The sequence below is a fragment of the Protopterus annectens genome, chromosome 13.part0 (genome assembly GCF_019279795.1).
Source record: "Protopterus annectens isolate FY-2018-M chromosome 13.part0, PAN1.0, whole genome shotgun sequence".
In the NCBI taxonomy this organism is placed as follows: domain Eukaryota; kingdom Metazoa; phylum Chordata; order Ceratodontiformes; family Protopteridae; genus Protopterus; species Protopterus annectens.
The window spans coordinates 1242544214-1242568421 of record NC_056747.1 but is presented as its reverse complement, the minus strand read 5'-3'; the positions used below and the strand labels follow the sequence as shown (position 1 = coordinate 1242568421).

General features: G+C 40.8%; 1 protein-coding gene across 1 annotated transcript in view; it reads left to right on the top strand.

Moving 5' to 3' along the window:
- The window catches only part of PHOSPHO1 (phosphoethanolamine/phosphocholine phosphatase 1), a 102268-nt gene extending 80439 nt beyond the window's left edge, over nt 1–21829 (top strand). The window contains exon 2 of the mRNA XM_044054964.1: nt 16332–21829. Within this exon, the coding sequence (XP_043910899.1) occupies nt 16332–17126 (795 nt within the window). The 3' untranslated portion in view covers nt 17127–21829. The remainder of the gene's footprint in view (nt 1–16331) is intronic.
- Nucleotides 21830–24208: the final 2379 nt, after the last annotated feature.

The following is a 24208-nucleotide window of genomic DNA, read 5'->3' as shown; positions in this document are numbered from 1 at the left end:
GGTTTAAAAACTTCATGGGAATGTATGGCTAGATTTTTAAAAGATCCTCATGGATCAGTAGCCTGTTAAGTACTATGAACCTTGAAAGGTAAATGCCAATGCTCAACATTCACTGTTTTCCAGTACTTTTGCTGTTCCTTTTTCATAATTCTGGGCCTTGCCATTATGGGTCTTTGAATTACTACACAGGGTCTTTCTGGATCAGTACTACTTTCTCCTGTCTCCTCAGTCTTCAGCAGGAGAATTTCTATAGTGACCTTACCAAATGTCTCCTAGTGAGTTGGAATACCACCTTTGGGCTTTTCCTGAACGTAAGCTACGCCTAGTGAAACTAACCTAATAAAATAAATAAGTAATGCTACCAAACAGTTCTTATATTCTCCAGACCAGAGATAAGGTACCTGCTATTTACTTCTGCTTAAAATGTACAGAGAGGCATGTCTCAACCAGCATGTACACTAGATGTGAACAAAAACACTTTCTTGCATGTACACTAGACGTGCACACAAACACTTGTGCACGTGCACTAGATGTGCACATAAACACTTGGGCATGAGTTTAGACTTGAATGAGAATGAACATTTTTCTTTTTTCTTTCAGTAAATCAATTGGAGCATGTGTTTTGTTGCACCATTTTAAAAGTAACATATTTTAGAAACCAAACACTTATTTCCAACCAGTTCTTTTCCAGCTGACCATTGGCAGCTATTTCTGTAGTGTGCCTGTTCCTTCATTTAGGGGTGGCACTATTAATATAGGCTGCATGTTGATTTAGCCTTTGTCTGTCCTGTTTTTCTGTCCAGAACACATAACATGCAGGGCTCCCAGTTCAAGATGTGTGCATGTTTTCATTTAAGTGACCGGTTGGGGATCTGCTCTGTATCCTTCTGGTCAGCTGTGCCAGTCTTGTTACATTTTCATCAGGGGGTGGAGTAAAGGGGTAATAGCATAGATCCCCATCCCCCACCCCCTCAAAGGACACCTGTCTACCAGACAGTCAGCTGTCCATTTTTCCTGAACAATTTTCCAATGTACAAGTTCCAGTCAAACCCGGTTTATTGGCATAAACCGGTATCTTCCCTGTAAATGAGTGGATTGTCCACTTCCTATCTAGTTTGCCACGTGTGTTGCCTTACTGACATTAGCCCACCCTTGCATTTTTACAAAGCTAAAATAGGAAACAATTATATTATTGTAGAGCAAAATTACAGCTATTACATCCTCTGAACTGGGGGATACAGCATCACAACTGTCTTGAGTTAGCACAGGAGGCTAAGGCTATCAGCTATTAATGAGATACTACCTGTAGTACAGAGTTTGACTCCCCCAGTCTTCATTTGCCTGCTGTGTACCCTTGAGCAAGTCACTTAACCAGACAATGTTTAGGGGCAATTGAGAATACGGGCTCGGCTTCTTAATGGGCTTCTTGTCTACAAACCAAGTAACTACCTATGAAAAAAATGGCTGAATGTAGAAGCCTGAAAACTCAAGACTGAACCAGAAAAAAAACTCAAATGGCTAAAAACATCAACATTAAAAAAAATCAATTCAGTAAAATGCCCCCCAGTACTCCCAGTATGGATGAATGACTTTGCTCCCCATATTGCCATTTTTAGGCATTACCATGTCAGAGTTAAGGCAACAAAGGGAAAAGTACAAACATTTTGAGTTTAGCATTAATCCAAGGTGCTGTGATTCTGAAATAATGGTAATTAAGAATGGGGTTGGATGGAGTCTCCACACTGGTGATTGCTGAGGGGATTGCCTCCCATCATTAACTTTGCTTCATTGTAGGGCTGTTTAATACATTTTTCTGTCATTTTCTTTTTAACTTTATAAGTTTCAGTATATTTGTGTGTCTTTTTAGGCTTTTGTATTCATTCATTTATGATGCATATTTTGCCTTTCAGGATCTCACATGAAAACCTTATAATCTATCTATCTATTCCTATCATTTTAGATAAATAATATTTAAGTGTATATGCATGTGTGTGTATATCAATAGCAGTTGCATGGTAACACAGCTATATTTAGGTTTAAATCTGCACTTAAATGTTTGTGTGTGTGTTTGTGTTGTTTTCCTCTGGTACATGAAACTCAATACATAGTGTCACAGAGGTTAGCAGAACAACCAGTTGCACTGGGCTTGATTGAAACTGGATGGCTGCAGACAGTAACATGCTGGTTCCAAAAACTGTTGTATCAAAATATGTATGTACTGAACTGCATGGGGATCTTAACAGGTTGGTGTAGTTCTTTGAATTTCTTCTAGAAAGACTGATCTAACTGCCCTTGGCAAATACCAAGGACATGCCTTTTAAAAAGAGGATAGACTGATTAGTTTAAAAGTTATGTTTATTTCTTATTCTTGGTCTTTATTTTTCCTGCTGTCCTTGCAGCTGTCATGCCGTGTCTCACATTTTTCTATTCATTCCCAGTTCACTGGCAGAAGGAGGCAAAAGCTAAGGATCGTGTGTGTCCTTAGTAGGAATCAGAAGTTTCTACTTTGTTCACTGGCTCTTGTCCTCTTGGTGACCTAACATGTGCATTACCAAAGCATGTCTTACATTTCTGGCTGTTTTAACACTTGCATGCTTCCAGGAACACATTGAAATCTCACCGTTCCTTATAATCTCAATCCATGTGCAGGTTCCATTACAAGAACCTTGTAACTTGAAGGTCTATTCGTATGTGTATTTTATGAGCTATTATTTCTTTGTAATATTTGTTATATACCAAATGTAAGGTTAACAAATAAAATAAATAAATACATAAATAAATGTGCTGCATACGTTTCTACTTGTCTTCACTGAGAGTTATTATGCCAGTGGAAAAGACCACCATCCTATCACCCTGAATGAGTGCGCTATTGTTGGTCTCTTGCTCACCCACCCCACTAGATTGGTTCCTCCAGTGCAAGGGTCAGTAGTTATTACCAGGTCATCTAGGTGACAGTCAGGACTTCTTTCTTCACCACAAAATCAGTGGTATGTTTTAAATGTCACAAATAAACCCATTCAGTGAAAGAAAGAATTATATCCATTTCCCATAATTCAGGATTTTTTACCTAATGCAAAATGACATTATTTCTGTCATGTATAAAATATTTTTAAGCTAGATCATATTCTGGTGAGTAAGAAACATTTTTTTAATAAGACAATATTTATTATTTTGTGAAACTCATTTCACCAAACATTTATACAATCTTCATGCACAATGCATAAGTCAAGTTATGCACAGGTCTGTCAGACATCTTTTTAGGAATCCATTATTTATACAATTTAGAAAAGACAAAAACTTGATTCTAATACAAACCGTGCTAACGATTTTAACATATATCTATGACATCATAAATAATTGTGTCTATACATGTTATTTTTGCAAAGGGTCTCCTACAATTTCCCTTTATGCCACAGTACACTGTATAAAACTCATATTGCTTTCAAGGGGAAAAAAACAAAGAAATAGTTAATTAACACTAAATTATGTACAATATAACTCGCTCTTCCCTTTTAGAATATTTTTATACTTCATGTTGTGTTGCAGCTTGATCTAATCTGCTTGGCTTTGCAGAATACTAGAAAGAGATGGTCCAACCAACCCCTTGAATTATTTCTATCTTGCAGATATGATTTTGTTCCACAACTTCCATTTTCTTATATACGTCTTACTAAAATGTCCATTGAAAGACCTCTGTTCTCCTTTAGATAACTCCAGCATCATTGTAATTTTTTTTAACTGGATAGGGCTTCCCTATTTTTCCATTTTCTTGTTATTGTCTTTTTGCTGACCAGCATTAACAAAGCTAAGAGCATCTGGCCATACTTTGTAAGCTTTAAATAGGGTTACAGTTCTTGAAATAGAGCTCTTCTGTAATCTGAATGTCACTCCCTATACCTTATGCAGTACTTCTTGTATATCTTTCTTGCACTGTTCTAATGTGCTCCAATCCCAAAAGATATGTTCCCAGGTACTCCTGGTATGTTATCCATACGTCCAACAGTATGGATAAGATAAAACAGACAGTTTTATACCTCAAACTATTAAGCTGTTAAACTCACGTACTACCTCTCCCTCTAGTATTGTAGGTTGGTTCACATTTGGGGGAATCAAGCTTTTTTTTGCACAAATGAGCTGTTTTGCACATTTATATATATTTACTGATAATGGTAGTTATATTATTGTCTATTTGTTGTCCTAGATTACTTCTTATTGTTAATTGTTGTTGTTTTTATATGTTGCCGGAGGATTTGCAGAATAAGAATTTTGTTGTACTTTGTGATGTTGTCTCTAGTACATATGACAATAAAGTTGAATTCCATTGACTTGAATTGACCATTTTTCATCTATCGCCCAGGTACATTTTGGAAAGCCTAGTCAGTATATAGAAATGCCTAAGTAGGCACTTCCAAGCAAATAACATGATTTTTCTCAATTTTGTTTCATACATGGACATACTACATATTATTCCCTTTGCTACAGTCTGTAGGGATGTTATGTGATCCTATCTCGCCTACATTCTGACTGATGGGTTCGGAGCCGATCCCTCGGCTCCGACTCGGCACGCTTATGCCAAAGAGCGAAGTCTCTTATTGGCTGAGCTTACTATATCCCAGGATGCACCACTACCAGTCCCCCAGATCTCGTTTGCCGCTAACACTGCGAAGACGTGGTCTCGAGCTGGCTGAGCTGAGTAGTTATTTTTTGACTAACTTTTCTGTCAGTTTTGCTGTTTTCTCTCAAAAAAAGCTGTTTTAACAGCTATTCTTACATTGTTGTGTGGTTGGTTTGAATTTGTTGTGAAATTTTGTTGTGTGACTGGGTTGAGTTTGGCAGGCCCCCATCATCTAGGGCCTTCCCGGTTAGTCAACCCTCCTATATCTTATATATAGTAAAAAAGCTTTAAAGTTTTTTGGTAGCTGTTTGTTATTACAGGGTTTTCAAAGTCCCCTGTCATTTGCGAGTGATAACTGCAAGCCTATACTTAGGTGTGTCACCAGTAATTGTATTTCTTCCAGTCAGTTTACTGAAATTCTCCATAATGTCTCAGAATCCTAGGCCTTCGGGCTTTAAAAAATGTGTAAAATGTAGTTTCAAAATGTCCATCACGGACGATCACTCGCTCTGTGTGTATTGCTTAGGGGCAAAACATTTACAGGAATCATGTAGCGTATGTCACGCTTTTTCCTCAAGGGTCCTCCAGGAGAGGAAAAATAAATTAATTCTTAAGGATTAATTAAACCTTCTTCGAAGAAGCTTTGGCATCCTCTCCTTCTCCGCCAAAGAAAGGGCGCCGGTTCCACCAGTCCGTCGGATCCGACCGCTAAGACATAGGCAGGCCTCTCCTTCGGCTCCAAGGACTTCGGAGCCGAGGTCGAACGGTCTGCCTCGATGCCACCAGTCTCGACTCCTCTGGCTTCGGAGCCGATGGCTGGGGCATCGAGAGGCGGGTCACCTTCGTCGGCTCCACTGCTCGGAGCCGACAAGGGTCGCCCAGACACTTCCTCCTCGGCGCCAAGTCCACCTCGGCACCGATGGAATCTGATGTGTGTATTCCTTCGGCGCCGATAGTTGTCGAGTCTCCTCGGAGCCAGTCCCCTAGTCCTTTGGGGCCGTTGGAGAGGCCATCTCGAACCCGCTCAGTTTCCTCTCGGTCTTCGAGGATGTCAGATTCTGATATAGACAGGGTGCTCCAAAGACTGTTCCAGTCACCAGTCTTCCAAAGTTTGTTTCGTTCCGACCCAGTTGGCTTCGGAGCCGATGACCCTGGCCCACCCCATTGCCATTCCTCCTCCGACTGCTTCGCCCGCCGGAGCAGGTGCTGTTGGAGCCGGTGGAGATCTTAGGGTCGGCGCCGACCCTTACTTCCAACCCGGGCTTCCGGTCCGAGTTTGCTACACGCCATTCTTCGGCTGGACCTCGTGGTGATCTTTCGGGGCCTATGCTACAGGTTCCGAGCCTCCCTCGGTGCTTCGGCGTGGACTTCCGGCTATCATGGCTGGGACCGGACACTCCCAGGATTCTGGGGTCCGGCTTTCAGAGCCATGAGGAGTGCCTTGGCCAAGTCCTCTTCGCCATCTCTCCGGCTTTACCGCACCTTCCCTGGGCGAGGAGACAGGGTCATTGGCAGATCCGCTGTCCGAAGGCAGCGGAGCCCGAGGGGCTGAGGTTACCCCCATTGGGGTTCCCTCCTCCTGAGGGTTCTTCGAGTTGTCTTCGGAGGAACCCCAAGGAAGAGATCGTGCAAGAGGAAGCACGTGGACTCCCCGAGTCTATTACATCAGACACTGATCTGGATGATGCAGAGGGGTCCCAAGTCGCCCTCGGATGATGTCTCATTTGCAGACATCTTAGAGATCCTCAAACAACGAGGCGGCTGGATATCCAAACCCCCTCTGCTGACGAGTCAGTGCTCCTCAAGGCCTTTGGGGCTCAGCCCTCCGCCTCCTGGGTGTCTCCGCCCTTGACGAGCTTCTGGATTTAGTTTGTCGGGCGTGGGAACATCCAGATACCGTGGAACCAGTCCCTTCTCGCCCAAATAAATTTTTGTCTGCTCCCCGAGAAGGAGTTCCTCACTAAAGGCGTGGCTGTAGATGCCATGGTGGTGGCATCTGCTACACAACAGGACGTGGCAGAGGCTTCAACGTCCGTCCATCCTCCTAATAAGGAGTCTAGGAGTATGGACAGATGGAAGCGCACCCTGACTTCAGCGGCCTTTACTTTAAGGTCTCTGAATTATTTGGCACATTTTACCAGGCTTCAGAGGGATCTGGTCAAGGAGTTGTCAGATTCCCTCTCGGGTAACCTACCTGAGCAGCTAGCCCAGTCGGTTAGCTCTCAGTTGGCTATCCTTACGTCAATTTCTAACTCGTCCATGAGGCTCATTTCCTATGCGGCCGAAGGGGCAGGTAGAGCGGCAGGCACAGGCGTGGCTCTACGTAGACAAGCCTGGCTCCGCTTGTGTCAGTTTGCGGAGGCCTTCAAGTCTTCCTTCGCCGACACTCCCTTTGATGGGTCCTCATTGTTTGGACCCAAGGTTAAAGACACCCTTACCCGCTGTGAGCAAGAGGGAAAAACTTTATCTGCCGTAGGTGCCCGTTATTCCACTCCCTTTCGGCCTTACCCCAAGGCTAAAGGAGGGGGGAAAATGTGGTTCCGCAAATCTCGTAAGTTTTTCTCCCAACAGCAGGAAGATTCCCCTTCCAGAGGCAGAGGACGGGGAAATTTTTCAGGGAGACGCCGTCCCAGAGGCGGCAGAGGGCCCCGCAATTCTGGAGACCGCGAATCCTTTCGTGGCTCTTCAGCCTCCCACACGTCATGAGGGATTGCCCGGCTGTGCTGCTCGCGAGCCAGTCGGGTGTCGTTTTGCCAAGCACCTAAAAGCCTGGGAGTCAATCACTCAGGACAGATGGGTGCTTCGGATCATAGCCGGAGGTTACACCGTCCCATTCACATACTGCCCCACCGTCCAAAAGAATCCCGGACCCACCACCCAGTCAAAGGGAAATGGCAGCCGCAGAAGCTTTAAAGCTGCTAGAAAAGGAGTCATCCAACCGGTCCCCACAGACCAGATCGGATCAGGAAACTACTCCAGGTTCTTTTAGTGCCAAAAAGACAGGGGACCTGAGACCAATATTGGATCTCAGCAGACTGAACCAATCCGTCACGAAATCCAAATTCAATGGTCACGTTACAATCCATTCTCCCATTGTTGGAGAAGGATGTTTGGATGTGCTCCATAGACCTCAAGGATGCCTATTATCACATACCGATACATCAGGCGTCCAGGAGGTATCTGCGCTTCAGCCTGGGAGACAGTCATTACCAATTTTGCGCTCTGCCCTTTGGTCTCACCACAGCCCCAGGGTGTTCACCAAGTGTTTGGCAGTAGTGACGGCTCACCTGAGAAGTCTTGGATTCCAAGTGTTTCCCTATCTGGACGACTGGCTCCTGACTGCCACCACCAGGCATCTACTAATGGACAACCTCAAAGCCACCATCTCCTGGGTATTACACTGGGATTACATTCAATTGGTCAAAGTCTGTCTTGCTGCCCTCTCAACGCATAAGGTTTATAGGAGCAGAGATAGACTCGAGATTGATGCGCGTCTTTCTTCCTGCCGAAAGGATCCAAACTTTACAGGGCCAAGTTCAAGCTCTGATCTCGAGATCCAAAGCCCCAGCAAGGATGGTTCTACAAGTTTTAGGCTCAATGTCTGCCACGGTTCTTTTAGTTCCTCTGGCGAGATTGCACATGAGGATTCTTCAGTGGCTATTGTCAACTCAATGGTCCTTTCAGGATCTTCCTCTCAATCATCACATCATGATCACGGAAATATGCAAAAGGGACCTTCGCTGGTGGCTTCAGACATCCAATTTGGATCAAGGAAAACCCTTTGTCCTTCCCTCTCCAGTGGTTACCCTGACGACAGATGCCTCCCAGATAGGGTGGGGGGGGCATTGTCTGGGCAGGCTAGTTCAGGGCTCCTGGCTTCCAGACGAAGCTCTCCTCCACATCAACGTGTTGGAGATGAGGGCTGTACTTCTATCCCTACAGGCCTTACACAAGTTTCTTCCTCAGGGCATCGCCATCCACACAGACAACATGTCGGTGGTCTGGTATCTGAACAAACAAGGAGGGACCAGATCTTACCCCCTTTGCAGAGAGGCCATGAGAGTGTGGGAATGGGCTGTAGCTACCAACCGCTTCTTGGTAGCGACCCACATCCCGGGAAGGTCAAACATATTGGCAGACAAATTGAGCAGGACAATTCTCTCTCCTCACGAATGGTCTCTAAACCACACAGTAGCAGCTCAGGTTTTCAGGAGATGGGGGACGCCGTGCTGCGACCTATTTGCAACCCCACTAAACACCAAGTGCCAAAGGTTCTTCTCCTTGATCCCACATCAGGAGTACCAGCTATGGATGCTCTAGCACAACCTTGGCCAACAGGGCTACTTTTATGCCTTTCCTCCGATTCCACTTCTCTCCAAAGTCATTCAAAAGCTTCTCAATTGGGGTCCATAATGATACTGATTGCCCCATACTGGCCTCGCCAGGTATGGTTTCCTACCTGAAGAAGCATGTGGACGATCCGTGGACTTTAGACCTAATTCCGGACCTGCTAATTCATCAGTCGGGACAACAGCATCAGTCCCTTCGATCTTTGAAATTGACAGCTTGGCTCCTCCACTTCCGACTTTAGTTAGAAGTCACACACTAGACCCGGAAGTTGTTCACATTTTATCTTCGGCCCACAAACCCACCACTAACAGATTGTACCTCAGTAAGTGGAAGAGGTTTGCTATCTGGGCTCAACTCAAGGGCTTAGACCCGATCTCTGCTCCTGTCCCAGAGGTTTTGAAATTCTTAACATCCCTGTTTAATCAAGGATCTTCTGTCTCAACTATTAAAGTCCAACTAGCGGCTATCTCTAAATTCCACGAATCCATGGATCCTCCTTTGATGAGCAACAGACTATGCAAAACTTTCATTAAAGGTGCGAGTTTATTAAGACCCCCAATTTTTCATCCTGCACCTCCGTGGGATCTTGATTTGGTGCTTCGCGCATTAACATCTTCCCCTTTCGAATCGGCTGCTACATGTGAGTTAAAATACCTGTCTTGGAAAACTGCCTTCTTAGTTGCAATTACTTCGGCAAGAAGAGTTTCAGAGCTTCAAGCACTGTCTATTAAGCCACTGTACTTGATTTTCCACAAGGATAGAGTATCACTTAGGCCTAATCCATCCTTTGTCCCAAAGGTCTGTTCTAGTTTCTGTCTCCAACAATCTCTAGAGCTACCAGTTTTCTTCCCAAAATTCTCCAATGAAGCAGAATACACTCTCCATAAATTGGATGTTCACAGGCAATTACGCTTCTATTTAGACAGGACTCAGCAACTTCGTAAGTCAGACCAGTTGTTTGTGTCCTTCTCAGATAATAAATTGGGCCGAACCATCACAAAAGCTACTATCTCCAAATGGATCAGAGATTGCATAACTCAGGCTTATTCTTCTTCGAATAAGCAACTTACAACATCCATCAAAGCTCATTCTACCAGGGCTATGGCTACTTCTATAGCTTTTCATTCCAAGCTCGCTATATCGAAATTTGTGCTATGCTACTTGGTCCAATCCACACTTTCATTTCCCACTATAAATTGGATGTGGCATCTAGAGGACGAGCTTCATTTGGTTCCACGGTACTCAGGAGTGTTTTCCAGTGAGCCACCCAGGATTCAGGTGCTAGGGACGCTGTCCCATCAGTCAGAATGTAGGCGAGATAGGATCACATAACATCTTTTAGTTATGTACTCACCATAACTTCAGATGTTTGGGATCCATCTCTACATTCCTAATACCCATCCTCCTTCCCCCTGCCTTGGAGATCAGAAGAGATTGAACGGTTTTGAGTTCTACTGTTTTATCTTGATTCATCTGACGATGTTATATAAGCAGGGTGTGCATGTGTGCATGTATGCGGACAAACTAGATCTGGGGGACTGGTAGTGGTGCATCCTGGGATATAGTAAGCTCAGCCAATAAGAGACTTCGCTCTTTGGCATAAGCGTGCCGAGTCGGAGCCGAGGGATCGGCTCCGAACCCATCAGTCAGAATGTAGGCGAGATGGATCCCAAACATCTGAAGTTATGGTGAGTACATAACTAAAAGTTTATCTAGCTCCCATTACAATACTATTTCAGCTCATTTACCAGTCCTCTGTAGTTATCACTTAATGTCTTATATTTCTGGGTTATCAGCTTCTTGTCAAAAACTGCCTTGGTTTTTGCTCATACTAAAAACTTAGTTTTCCCTGATCTACCCCCACTGGTTATCCCATTTCCTCCACTCCCTTTTTAGGCCTTCATAATAAAGCTCCTCATGCCTCTCCAAGTTAAATTCTGCCTAAAGGCAATGGGGAACATGTCAAGCTACTTGACATTTCCAGCATTGCCTTAAAACAGGCCTCTGCCCCACCATATATTGACATTAGTAATCTATCCACTTTTCAGAGAAACCGAATTTCAGAAGAACCTGCTTCAGATATTCCCAGTTTACCTTATCAAATGCTTTTTCTCCATCCTATCCTATAAACATCAGGGGCTGTTTTATATTTTGTGCATGATGTTGTATATGGTTTTACTATTATTGTCTATGAAACAACATTGATCTGAGTGAATCAGGGCCTCCTTGTTAATACTGTCATGAATATTTTATAATCATGGTTCAAAAATGACATTGGTTTATAAGAACCAGGAACTTCTGGTGTCTTATCTTCTTTTACTATTACCCCTATAACCCTCCCATCTCTCCAGGGTGCTATCCTCCCCCTTTCTCAGGTCCACTAGGTGTTGTATAAGTTTTCTTGCCCACCAGCTTTTAAAACTGGTCCTCCTTAACAGGTAAACTTGGAAGCACTAGTACTTAAGCCCAGTGCCACTTTACACCTGGCCTACCTTCACTTCTACAGGTGCATAGTCCGACAGTCAGCGGATGGGTCTCACAGACTAGCAGTGTGTCCATATGCTCAGCTGATATGTATAGTTTATCAAGCCCTGAAAAACTTCTACATTGTTGGGAATAATATGTGAAACTAATAGTACCTCTTATTTATTTTTCTTTACCTCTTTGAGTCCAAATACCTTCAAGTACCTCCCTAAAATCTCACCTCTCGACTTATCTTGTGCTGCTTAAGGCCAGGCTAAAGTTAAATTCAAGTCACCTTCGATGACTAACATACACTACTGGCTTGCTACTATTAACCCCAGTATGTTTCATTTTCTTTTATCTTTGGAGGAATATACACATTTGCTAGTAATAATTACACTCCATCCCAACTGTCCTAAGTTATGACATACCTACCGTGGGTGTCTTGTATCATTTGGTCACATTTATATAAAACATCTTTTTGATAAATACCATTACTCCCCTTTCATTCTCCTCCCATTTGTGCACTATAGCTTGCCATACCACTTTTTTATAAATTGATTATGCTCACCCTCTTTCAAATGTGTTTCTTGTAGTAATATTACATGCCCTCCATGTATATATATATATATATATATATATATATATATATATATATATATATACACACATCAGCATCTTATCTTGTTTAGTTTCAGTGACCATGCCACTGATGCTCCATGTCATTATTCATAAACCAGTCATCTCTAATCTTTGTTTAGTAACTCTGTCTTTGATAACCTACTTAAGATTTCCCACATTCTCTTTGACTGTGCATTGCTGCACAAGAATAAACTGTCTGGAAATCATTTCAGAACTGCTTCTTTATTAATCTTCCTTTCCTTACAATTCTCTCTTGCCTTGTTTGCTAAACCAGTAGTATAAAACCGTATCCTAAACACTTAACTTAAGAACTGTATACATGTTTACCACACTGGCCATAGCTGCCAGAGACAGCAACTGCTTTCCTGTTTGGTAGGTCCATGTTCACAAGTCACCACTTCATTACTCTCATCTATTGGTTTCCACCCCCACTGCCAGTCACCTCCCTGTTTTATGGTGTTCCACATGTCTGCTTAATATACCTCTGCATGCTTCCCTCCATGCATAAAAGTGAAAGTATTGGTTTACACTGATAATTAAATAATTACCTTTAAGTCCACACCTCAGGCTATACATGTAAAATACACTCATTTATCATGACTGGAAACTTCTCATTTCATTTACTATAACCTCACTTTGCAGGTAATCTCTATGCCACTTCTAGAATTCATTTCCTCTGGGCTGTTTTTCTTACTTCTCTTTTTACACTACTTGTGACATCCCCACTCTGGGCCAGTAATCAAGAAGCCTGAATCCTCACCACTGAAACTGGAGAGGGATGTTCACTTGGAATACAAATGTATACACTCAGTATTTCCAGATCCAGACTTCTCTGCATCGAGCACAATTTCCCTTAAGAGCACACAGTGCACACATTCAATCTGGGCTTTGGATGTCTCTATGTGACTCCCTCCAGGTCCCCAGTAAGACTTCCCACTGGCTCAACTGTAGGGTTAGATCCTCAGCTGAGTATCCAAGCCAAGTGCTCCATCACCCTCTCTCTGAGACCAGTGCTTCATATCCCTGCTCCAAGTAGTTGACACACACACTCTTTGAGATTTAATTTTCACACACACACGCACACACACACACACACACACACACACACACACACACACACACACACACACACACACACACACACACACACACACACACACACACACACACACACACACACACACACACACACACACACACACACACACACACACACACACACACACACACACACACACACACACACACACACCTGGGAAAGGCTGGCACAGTTTTACTAGCTATGCCACCTTCTGTCCAGAGTATAATGCCACCAGCCAGTTACTATGGGGCTCTTAAAAGGGTGTCCAACTATACTGAGTGAAGTTAATATTAATACAAATGGTAATGTTGACCAAACAGACATGCTTTCAGGAGTGGCCACAGTTATCACCAAATAAATATATGCAAATACTCTCAAAGCTTAAATATTTTCTAAAAAGGACCAGGCACAATGAAAAGTTTAAATATATTTAATAATAAATAATAAAAGAACATAAAAATACTAAATATCTATTTACAGTAAACACCAGAGTTTTAGACACAGGAAATATTGAAAATAACACAGCTAGAAAGAGTCACACAGTTACAGAAAAACGATACTTAACTATTCTCACTACATTTTCCTGACTGATTTAGAGAATTACTATTCTTACTTACTGAATAGAGCAAAGCAAAACGATGTGGGTGAGTGGTCCTTGTTGTCTGATCCAAGACGGAATACAGAATACTGAGAGCAATCTCCTACTAATATCTAAACATTATTTCTCGCTTACAGAATGACATCACACACATCTGGTCATCAGACTCTGTTTCCCGTACTATTCCCCCATCACTAGAAGCTGCCAGGGTTTAGCACCTATGTGCTACAATACACACTAGACCTTTAGCTAAGTTTTATTAAAGCATCTGGAAGCCATAAAACAATAAAACCATTTCACACTTCCTACAGGAGCTACAAACTATTCTCTAGCACAGACTCTGGCTCCATTCAAAACTGTGGGATAACATATTTATGGCTTAGGCCTAGTAGTTTAATTTTGTTACTATTTTTAAAGTTTGAGCTTAACCTCTTCTCTTCCAATATCCTCTGTTAAAACACATACATTTAATTCAGTTACAATAATACCTGAATAGCTGCTCCACAGGAAAGTATCATCAATAGAATTGATTTTCCTTATTATTCCATTAAATAAATGGCTATAGCCCTAATCAAAAGATACATAACAACCAGGCAATATCCCTGGATGCAGTTTTAGGCAACTGTACCCAGGTGCACTGGTTACGTTTCCCAAAGTAGGTTGTTAATGTCTATTGATTGTCTGCCCTTATGAATTGTATTTTAAATCTACTTTAATTCTTATCACATGTTAATCTCGGCACTAGACCACAAAGGAAGAAAGAAAAGAAAAAAAGGAACAAAAACTTTTGTTAGAAGACGTTGCTTCTGGTGGAAGAAACCTCTGCCAGAAGAATCTTGGGGTTATATGCTTCTTCTTTAAGGCTAACATGCATTATAGTTCACAATGAATGTTTTTTTATTACATTTCAGTCCTTTCATACCCAAAGTAGCATGTGAAACTAGTTAGAACATGGCCATTTCATTTCATTAAAACCTTTTTGTCACATAGATAGGTGGACCTATTTCACTGTATGGATGTACATCAATAGCTCTGAAGTTATTTAGGCAGGAAAGAATCTATGAGTAAGGAAAAACATTATTCATGTCGTTTGGTGGGGTTTATGAGAGCAACAAAGTGACTAATCATTGCTTCTGTAACTTGTTTTCTAGATGTAATAATTTTTGTTATGACTAATACGGTAAGTCTCTGTAGAATATCTCAAACACATAGTCTGCTAGGACTGTTGCCATGTCTTCTTCTTTCTTTCTTTTGAAATACTTCTTTGGATTTTATTTGTGCAGTGACTACTTGGTCTGTCTGAACACTTTTGGTAAGCATTTCTGCTAGATGTGACCTCAGTATCTAGGTCTTCCTTTGGGCCCATAATTTGTAAGAACATGCTTCCTTAGGGCAGCCACCCTGGAGGTTGAGCTGAGGAGGCTTTCCCAGCAGTCCCTGCAGTCAGAGCTTTATATTACTAAATACAAAAGTTAAGGATATTTTTTCCTAGATCTGTCCTATTTTTTTAATAGCTCCTTTTTTCTCTTTTGCTTCTTCTGGAACTGAGAGGCAGGAGGAAGGGCTGTAGTGTGAGATGGGGAGGTATAGCATGCAGCCTAGGAAAGTTTTACAGGCCAAGCAATCCTGATGCCTGTAGCATTAAGTCCTAGCAGGGCTTGCAGCTGGAACTCTGCTGGCAATTTAACATTAATGAAAATACCTATAGCTGCCATGCTTTACAGTAGTGCACCTTCTTACAGTGGAAGGAAGGTCATGTGCAGGCAACAGAAATTAGCTGGTTACTAGTGCTACAAAAAGTGACATGGAAACTTCTAAATATGTGTATGTTTAATAGCAATGTGTAGGCATAACATGCCTTTCAAGAAAATATGTGAGACAGAAAGAACAAAAAACAGAAAGTGTGCACATGTGTGTGTGTGTATGTGTATGAGCACATCAGCTACCATTTGTAACATCCTGTGTTTTGCAGATTTCATTTTTTCTTTTATTAGAATCCTGTTTGACAGATATATTATGCACCCGATGCTTGTGATCACATACATTTGTGCATACACACGTGAAAGAAAAATGTACATCCCGTTTGCTATGCTTTGTTTTCTTATTTTATGTAACTGCTGACAGAACTAAAATGATGATCCCAAACCTGGCATCAGTGGTAACTATTTTGATCCCATAGTCTGCTTAATTAGGGAATGACAAAAAATAGTATTCTGAAATCTGATTTGATACAAGACTGAGAAGAGGCTAAACTCAACTGTATAAGAACTTTTGCGGATTGTAGTTCCACCTCACACTCCTTTCTCACTAAATGACAGTACAGTATTACAAGTAATGTTGATGACATATGTACTTCCTGAAAATTCCACATCATCTTATACATTTTCAGTTTTAATCTTTGGCTGAATGACAGAGCACAAATACTGATAGCAAGTTTCCTTCTACCTGTTTAAGAGGTCCTCTCATACCCGAAGAGGGGTAGGTTAGCATTTCTCTAGACTAACCCTAAGGATGAGCAATTAATGAAACCAAATTATCTCTGCAGGTCATATATGTAATTTATTGTCCTGTCTGGTAACAAGTGTATATTTTGTCTGTACTACAGGGAAAAAACTCCTGTCCAGAGTGGTGTGACAGCATCAGTGAAGCAGAAATATCTGATCATCTTTGACTTTGATGAAACTATTATCAATGAGAACAGCGATGATTCCGTTATCCGTGCTGCCCCAGGTGGTACCCTCCCAGACTGGCTGCGCAACAGTTTGAAGGATGGCTTTTATAATGAGTATATGCAACATGTTTTTGAGTATCTTGGTGAGCAGGGTGTGCAGGAAGAAGCTATTCGAAATGAATACAGCAAAATTCCTTTGTCTCCTGGAATGCTCAATATATTTAATTTTCTAATGAAGAATTCTGGCCTTTTTGAAATTATCCTGATCTCTGATGCTAACATGTTTGGCATTGAAGCTACTCTTAAAGCCATAGGTTTTCATTCCCTCTTCCGGAAGATATATACTAACCCAGCCCACTTTGATAAAAGAGGATACCTTGTTCTGAGACCCTACCATTCTCACACCTGCACTAAATGCCCTGCAAACATGTGCAAACGAAAAATTGTCACAGAGTACTTGACAGAGAGAGCGCAGCAAAGTGTCAAGTTTGAAAAGATGCTCTATGTGGGAGATGGAGCCAATGATTTCTGCCCTACTGTGGTCTTCTCGTCAAATGATGTTGCCTTCCCAAGAAAAAACTACCCTATGCACCGGCGTATTCTTGAAATGCAAAAAAGTCAGCCTAACGTTTATCAGCCGACAGTCATCCCTTGGCAGTCTGCTGATGACGTCATATATTACTTGCAAAGATTGTTGCAAACTTAAGCGAGAAGGCAGGGAAAAACCTGACACTGATCTATGGTTTAGTAAGACTTGCATCTGAAATTCGTGTCTTCTGGACATTATAGATGTCTTCATTATTTTCTGTGTATAGTCAAGAGAATGGTATATTAATGCATTTTCTTCTGAAGACATGTGGTAATGCATGTCTTAAGAAGGATGTTTTAAAAAAAGTATGCATTCACCAAAAGGAAAATGCGAGGTTTTTAAAGCACATCAGTAAATTTCTTATAATAGAAACCTTGCATGCTTGCCAATCAAACTGCTTACAATTTTTTATAGACCCTAGAAAGAAAGCTGCAGTTTGGTTCCCTAAAATCTGTTCACATTAATTTCTTTTGTTTCCTGGTACATCTGCAAAGTATGGGCAATTTTTAGGATTCACATTCTGCAACATTACTAAGCAGAAAATATTGGGACATATTTCAAAAATATGGGTTGTTTGTAAAATTCAGACTTTGGCATGTCAGAGCTCTGTAGGAGGCATTTTACCTGCTGACTCTTACCTTGCTAGGTAAACAATGGCCGTTATGTAACTGAAGGGCAAACTGGTTTCTAAAAGCTAAGGCAAGATCCCTTCCTAATTAGGAACAGTGCATATTAAGAACCAAAAGTAAGAATAAAATTAGATACATTTGATTTTGAGGTCAATAAAGCTTGTTTACACTTTGTAATTATACTATCACAAAGACTACATTTTAATGAGAGAAAAGTATGCAGAGATTTAGGTTATTTTCCATACAAATACAGTTTCAATAGTGAAATCTACAAAGTATGTGCTGCTATCCTGTTATTATCTGTCTATCCTTATGCAGCATTTCACTACCTCTGGTTTGCTTAGCTTATCTGTGATGTACGAGAGTTACAACACGCTGGTGTAATAAATTATGAAGGATGCCCATATGATGCCAGAAGTCTTGCAAATAACTTGTATTCTGTTTATGATCAAACAAGGACTAGTATAAATTAAGAAAGGGCCCAGAGAGTGAATATTCAGATTGGCAAGCAGATTTTCATGCTCTTATGTCATTTTTCAGTCATGGAAATGAACATAATATGGCTTTTAGTGACATCGTAATGCTCCTGTCTGAAATGTTTGCAACTGATTTGCAAAGTGTAAACCCCTTCAAAAAATGCAGGTAATACCTACCACCACTGTTTGTCTGTAAAAATGGTTCTTATTTGACTAACTAACTGAAGCTACTGCTTGAAAATAAATAATCAAAATGATTGCTTACGAAAAACAGAGAATGCCAAATTGCACATTGTAGACTGAGAAGTAATGTAAACTAAAGAAAAAAACTTGCTGTGAGTCAGAGAATTAAATGAATGATAACTTGTGTGTTCAGGGGGGACAAGCCTCCCCCCCACGCACCTTATTATTCTGTCTTCAGAGTTACACAACCTTGACATAAAGATACATAGTTTTCCACAAACCAATTACTTCCTTAACTCCAAAGATGTACAACTTTGGAGTTAGAATAAATAGAGGGAATGGATGCTACATCCTTCCTAGTTGTTGTTGCTGAGAGGATTGCTTCCTTGCAAAAATTTGATTCATAGTATATACTGTGTATGTTTTTTCCCCTTTAGTTAACGTTACCGGTTACCTCGATATGGTACTGACCTTGTTGTGCATGTTGTTAAATTAGGCTCTTGAAATTTAATGGCATTGTTTTAAGAAGTTGAGTCAAAATAGATACTACAAAAAATATCCACCCACCTCAGCATCACTTGGTTGTCTTGATACTTCCTTTAAGCAAATATAATTAGCATCAAGCTTGACTTGAAAATGGGGGTACACGTGAGGATGCTGTGATGCAGTTTTCTGAGCAGTTTATGCAGCATACATAGACAGATCTATGCTGTTGTAACACCTCAGCGTAAGCCTTATAAAATGCGCCAAGATGTTACTAAATAAATATTAATCTGCTGCATTTGTTCAGAGCCTCTCAGTTCAGGACATGTTGTGTGAATCAGGTTAGTCCAACATACATAGGATAAAATGTTGGATATTTCCAGTTATGGGGGCATGTGCCATTGAGATGAACAAACAGATCTGAAACATCAGTCTTAAGGAATGATTAATCCTCCCTCGATTGGAACACACCCTTTAATATCCTACTTGACTTTTTTAATTCATTCATATTTCTTCATATTCACTAGTTTTGTCATGATTTAGTTTTGGTAAAGAAAATACATACATCATTCTGCGCCAGGAATTACTGAAACAAATATGCAGTAAAATAATTTTCTTGACCAAGGCGCATTATACAGTCATATATTTTATGCTTAATATTACATGGCCTGGTGCCAAACTCAGTCTGCAAAATAAGCCTCTTATAAAAATTAGTATTTTAGTATTTATTTGAAATGTGCATCAAAACAAATGAGTCATGTAAAAAACAATACTAACGGCTATTAGTTGCATACGTTACAAACAATATTATGTAATTTTGGCAATATAAATGCAATAAACCACACAGGGTATGCAATAATGTGTTTCAATGACCCTGACTGGGAAATACTTGAGAATTTTTTACATGTCTTGTTTGCCAACTAGAATGTTTATAGAATGGGGGGGGGGGTGCTGCATTAACATTTAGCAGATTTAGCATTTTACTTTGGTAGTGTTCTGCAGTATTCTGAAAAATCTGTACAATGTAAATTTGACAAATCAGTTAACTAGTTCCAGGAACATAATACACCAACAATTCTCTCTGCAGAAAATATCTTTGTTGTTGAGCACTTTCATCAAAACGAAAACATTCGATAGTAAAGAGATTTTCTGCGGTGAGAGTAGATGGTGCATTTTGTTATTGGTTTCAATATTCCAACTTAGCTATGGCTTTTCGTGGATTTTCTTGTTTGGTATCAGTTCCAGAAAGTCAGCAACCTGTCAAAAGCATCATGCTTTTTCATTTTTACTTTACTGTTGTTAATGCTTTGCAGTTACTGTAGGGGAGGTGGAGTTTTTTTGGACCACTAATAACAGCTGTTGGCGCCTTGCTTATTAAACAGCTGAAAGTTCAAGGTACAATATTACCATCTACTGATAAGATATAGTTAGGCATTCCAAAGTAAATGCCTAGCTAAAGAACTAAGACAACATGGCTGATGCCAAGTAGATTAATTTGATTTTTGCTGAGTGGGCAGAATCCCTCCCTCTTTTTCCCATTCAGGGGGCTCTGCATCTGTAGCCCTTAATTATTACAAACAGGTTATTCCACCTCGGGGGAGAAGGGGAAAGCCAGGTAATTCATTAATGATTGTCTTGTCTCATCTGATAGTACATTTCAGCGGTATGGCATGTGACCATATGCTCTGCTCTCCCTGAATAGTTGGCAAACAACACTGTTATTCTTTTACCATTTAGTTTTCATTCTGTACTCAGTGCTTGACAGACTGATTTCTGCTGTAAATCCTTTCCTTTCACATGCCAACACCACAGTATTACTTTGGTTGGAAAATAGGTGAGTAAAATAATATGCAATCCCATCCCCCCACCTAAACTTTTTTGAGAATAGGGTCATCATGCTAGTTGCATAAGTTTTGAAATGAAGTGGCCATATGTCAGGACATTTGTCCTCTATCAAAGATGTAGTGAACTGTGTTGTCAGTTAATTCTGTTTGTAAGATGTGCTGTCACCCTCTTAGCATGCCATCTCTCTAGGACTCACCGAAAGAGGTTGGGGGTGTCAGCCCCCTTACAAATTCAGTTTACAGAAAGTATAGTTTGCCAATATGGATGCTGTGACGTGTAATGTGTTTATTGACATGTCATGCTAGCAAGCAAGAATGATTTATGTTTAAATGGACATGATGATCTTAGCAACAATCCTAAGTGTTATATCATTTTATGTTTCTGGAAAGTATGCTGTTATGCCACATTTTCTTAGTTTAGAGTGTCTGATGTTTTTTTTTTTGACAAAGATGTGCTGTAGAGATTAACAAAAAACTCCATCTGCCTTTAAATATCATATTTTCATAATTTATTTTTTATTTTTGTGTGAATTTGTTACACTATGGCTAACCAAGGCACTATATGTAACATCTCCTATAGATTGAAGACATTACAATACTGTCCAAAGTCATTAGTTTATTGAGTGAAACAGTACACAAGTGCATTTTGTAAGGAAGGATTTTAGCATTAAGCAGCAGGGATTTATGGGTGGAATTTATAAATACAGAATTCATCGTGTAAGGGCAGTGTACCCAGAAATGGTGTGTAACAGAAAGCAGTGATGTAACAGCCAGATGTCATTTGCAGACAGCCTGAAGGGCCTAGCTCTGAAGATGTATGTATCTGAGTACCATTGACACCAGTCATCTGCATTCCATTTGTCACTTGTCTCTTCAGACTGCATAAGGCAGGCAACACAACCCACAAGGGCTAAACTAGTGCTCCATATGTCAAAATATCAGTGCAATGCAGTACACTTGGGAAGAGCAGCCTACATCCATAAATCATAAAGTACAAGCCATACTAGGCAACAGAAATACCGTATCCAGTAAGTAGTCACATACAGCTGATGTGGACCTAAACTGCAGTACCCATGTTCACTCCCCAAATGTAGCATCATTCACTGGTGATCTCCCAATCACTGTATGAGATGAACAAACTGTTGCATACAACAGTGAGTGTGTGTGTGTGTGTGTGTGTGTGTGTGTGTGTGTGTGTGTGTGTGTGTGTGTGTGTGTGTGTGTGTGTGTGTGTGTGTGTGTGTGTGTGTGTGTGTGTGTGTGTGTGTGTGTGTGTGTGTGCGTGCATGCTCATGCTTGCAGGTGCATGTGAATGACAACCACTAGCATAACTGGACTGTCTTAACAGTTTCTGCAGCAATGCTATGTAGATGCATCCACTACAAATACATGGGGGTATGGTAGTTGTACCCACAACCTTCAGGAATGCTGTTATTCGTTCCAGCTCACTGATCATTAAACTCATGTAGTGACTGCTCTGCATTGTGTGGCAGGGTAGTACATCATAGATGCAGAGGTGGCCCTATGGATGTTGGTGCATACTGTGTATGTAGTGACCTGTGCTGGTAACTTCCCTGTCTGCTCTGACACCCCTGCACCTCACAGGGACATTCTGGTCAGGTTGAAATACTTTTTCTGCTATGCTGTTACAGACTGCTTGTCTGCATAAAGGAGGGTGGAGGGAGGAGAATGCAGAAACATACATAAGTGGGGAAATAGCTGAGTAACTAGAAAGAACAAGGGATATAGCCATGAATGGAGAATTAGCCCAGGAGGAGATGAACATTAGGCTATCCATGATGTATGTACTCTTCAAGCATTGCCATCTTCAGCCAACCCAGAGTGCTGTGTCAGTATGGGTCACGCAAGCTTAACCTGCTGTAGGCCCTGTGACAGGATTTGCACCATGAATGTCTGCTGCTACAGTTTCTGGTTCAGAACACAGTGCCCCACTGACACAAACAGCATATTGTTCCCACATCAGTACTCCTTACATGTTGTTCAGTGAAAAGTGCGTAAGCCTTTCTTTAAATTGTGTGCTTGTCAACTAAGTGTATTAAGCAGACATTGCACTGCTTTTTGATGCAAGTGCAACAATCATGTCTGTGTTTATATGCCCGTCTGTAGTAACCTTCATGATCTGCTTTAACTAACATCCTTCAGCACTTTTGAAATGTTGACACCTGTCATTATTTAATCCTATCTGAGTGTGAGTATTCACATAGTGAATAACATGCCCATAAGAAATCAGATTTCAAGTGAATAGCTCTCCATCTTTTCTCCTTATATTTTATGGATATTCTATAGTTTGTGACAATGCTTTAATTACCTGTTCAAAATATAGTATTTATTGAAAGAAAAGTGGTGGACCATAGTGTGATCTACAGAATGCATTCTTAGGTGCTGCAACAGAACTTATAAATGTCATTAGAGCTCAGTTTTTTGCAGTGTGTGTGAAACTCTAAGGGAAATAAACATTGTGCAGCAATATATAAGTAGACAAGCCTGTGTAATACTAATTTTATGCTGTGCCTTAACTAAAGCCATAGAAAACAGTAGAATAGGTACACAATGTTGCCGTTGTTTTGTTTGTAGTGAGATGCCATTTTTACATAATAAGACATATTCATAGAAAGAAGCAGGAAGAATAACTTTGCATTCACTTCAGCGATTTCAGCGTGGTTTAAGTGGTTTTTGTTTATACATGTGTTTGCCTTTGTTACCACTTGATTTACCGTGTGTTCAAGCATTTTATTTTTACTTTTACTTATTATTCATAGAAAGTAGCCGTATTTTAATGAGTGAAATTGCTATGTCAGAATGGTTCCATAGGTAGTATTAGGAGTGTGTGTAGGAGTGTGTGCATGTGTGTGTGTGTGTGTGTGTGTGTGTGTGTGTGTGTGTGTGTGTGTGTGTGTGTGTGTATGTGTGTGAGTATGTATGTATGTGAGTGTTGAGGGGTACAAAAGTTTCATAAACTGTAATTTTCAAACCAACTGGATTTTTATAGCAGATGCAGTATACATTCGAAACTCTGTCAACCCCTAAAATAGCTTTTTGGCCGTATGTTCCAATGGTTTTGAGATACATCACTTTAAACTTTAGAAATGTAATCAATGCAAAGCAAACATTTCTAATTGTTTATTCTAGATATGAAACTCTCATCTAAAAGTTGTGGATCCCTGTCAAGTGGGTGCACTATTTTTGTGCAATATGCAAAGGTCTGTATTGTACTGGCTTTTGCATATATTTGAGTTATGACTTTTTGATTTTTTGGATGGTTTCTCGTTGTAGTCTAAGCAAAATAATTAAAAATTGTCAGAGAAGGGATTTGAACATAAAACGTATAAAATTCATAATTAGAGATGAACAGGGCTTGCCAGAAGTTATACGGTGGGAGATGATATGTTAGTGGAGATCCACAAGGGCATATGATTCGTATTCATCACTATGTGTCATTGAAAAACGTAAAACTCCAGTGCTGCTGCTGCTTTTACATTGTGACGTTGAACAGTGTACTGCAGTAAATCAGCTGATGCTGGCACCAACCATAGTGTCCATTTCTTGGAAAACTACAAGTGAAT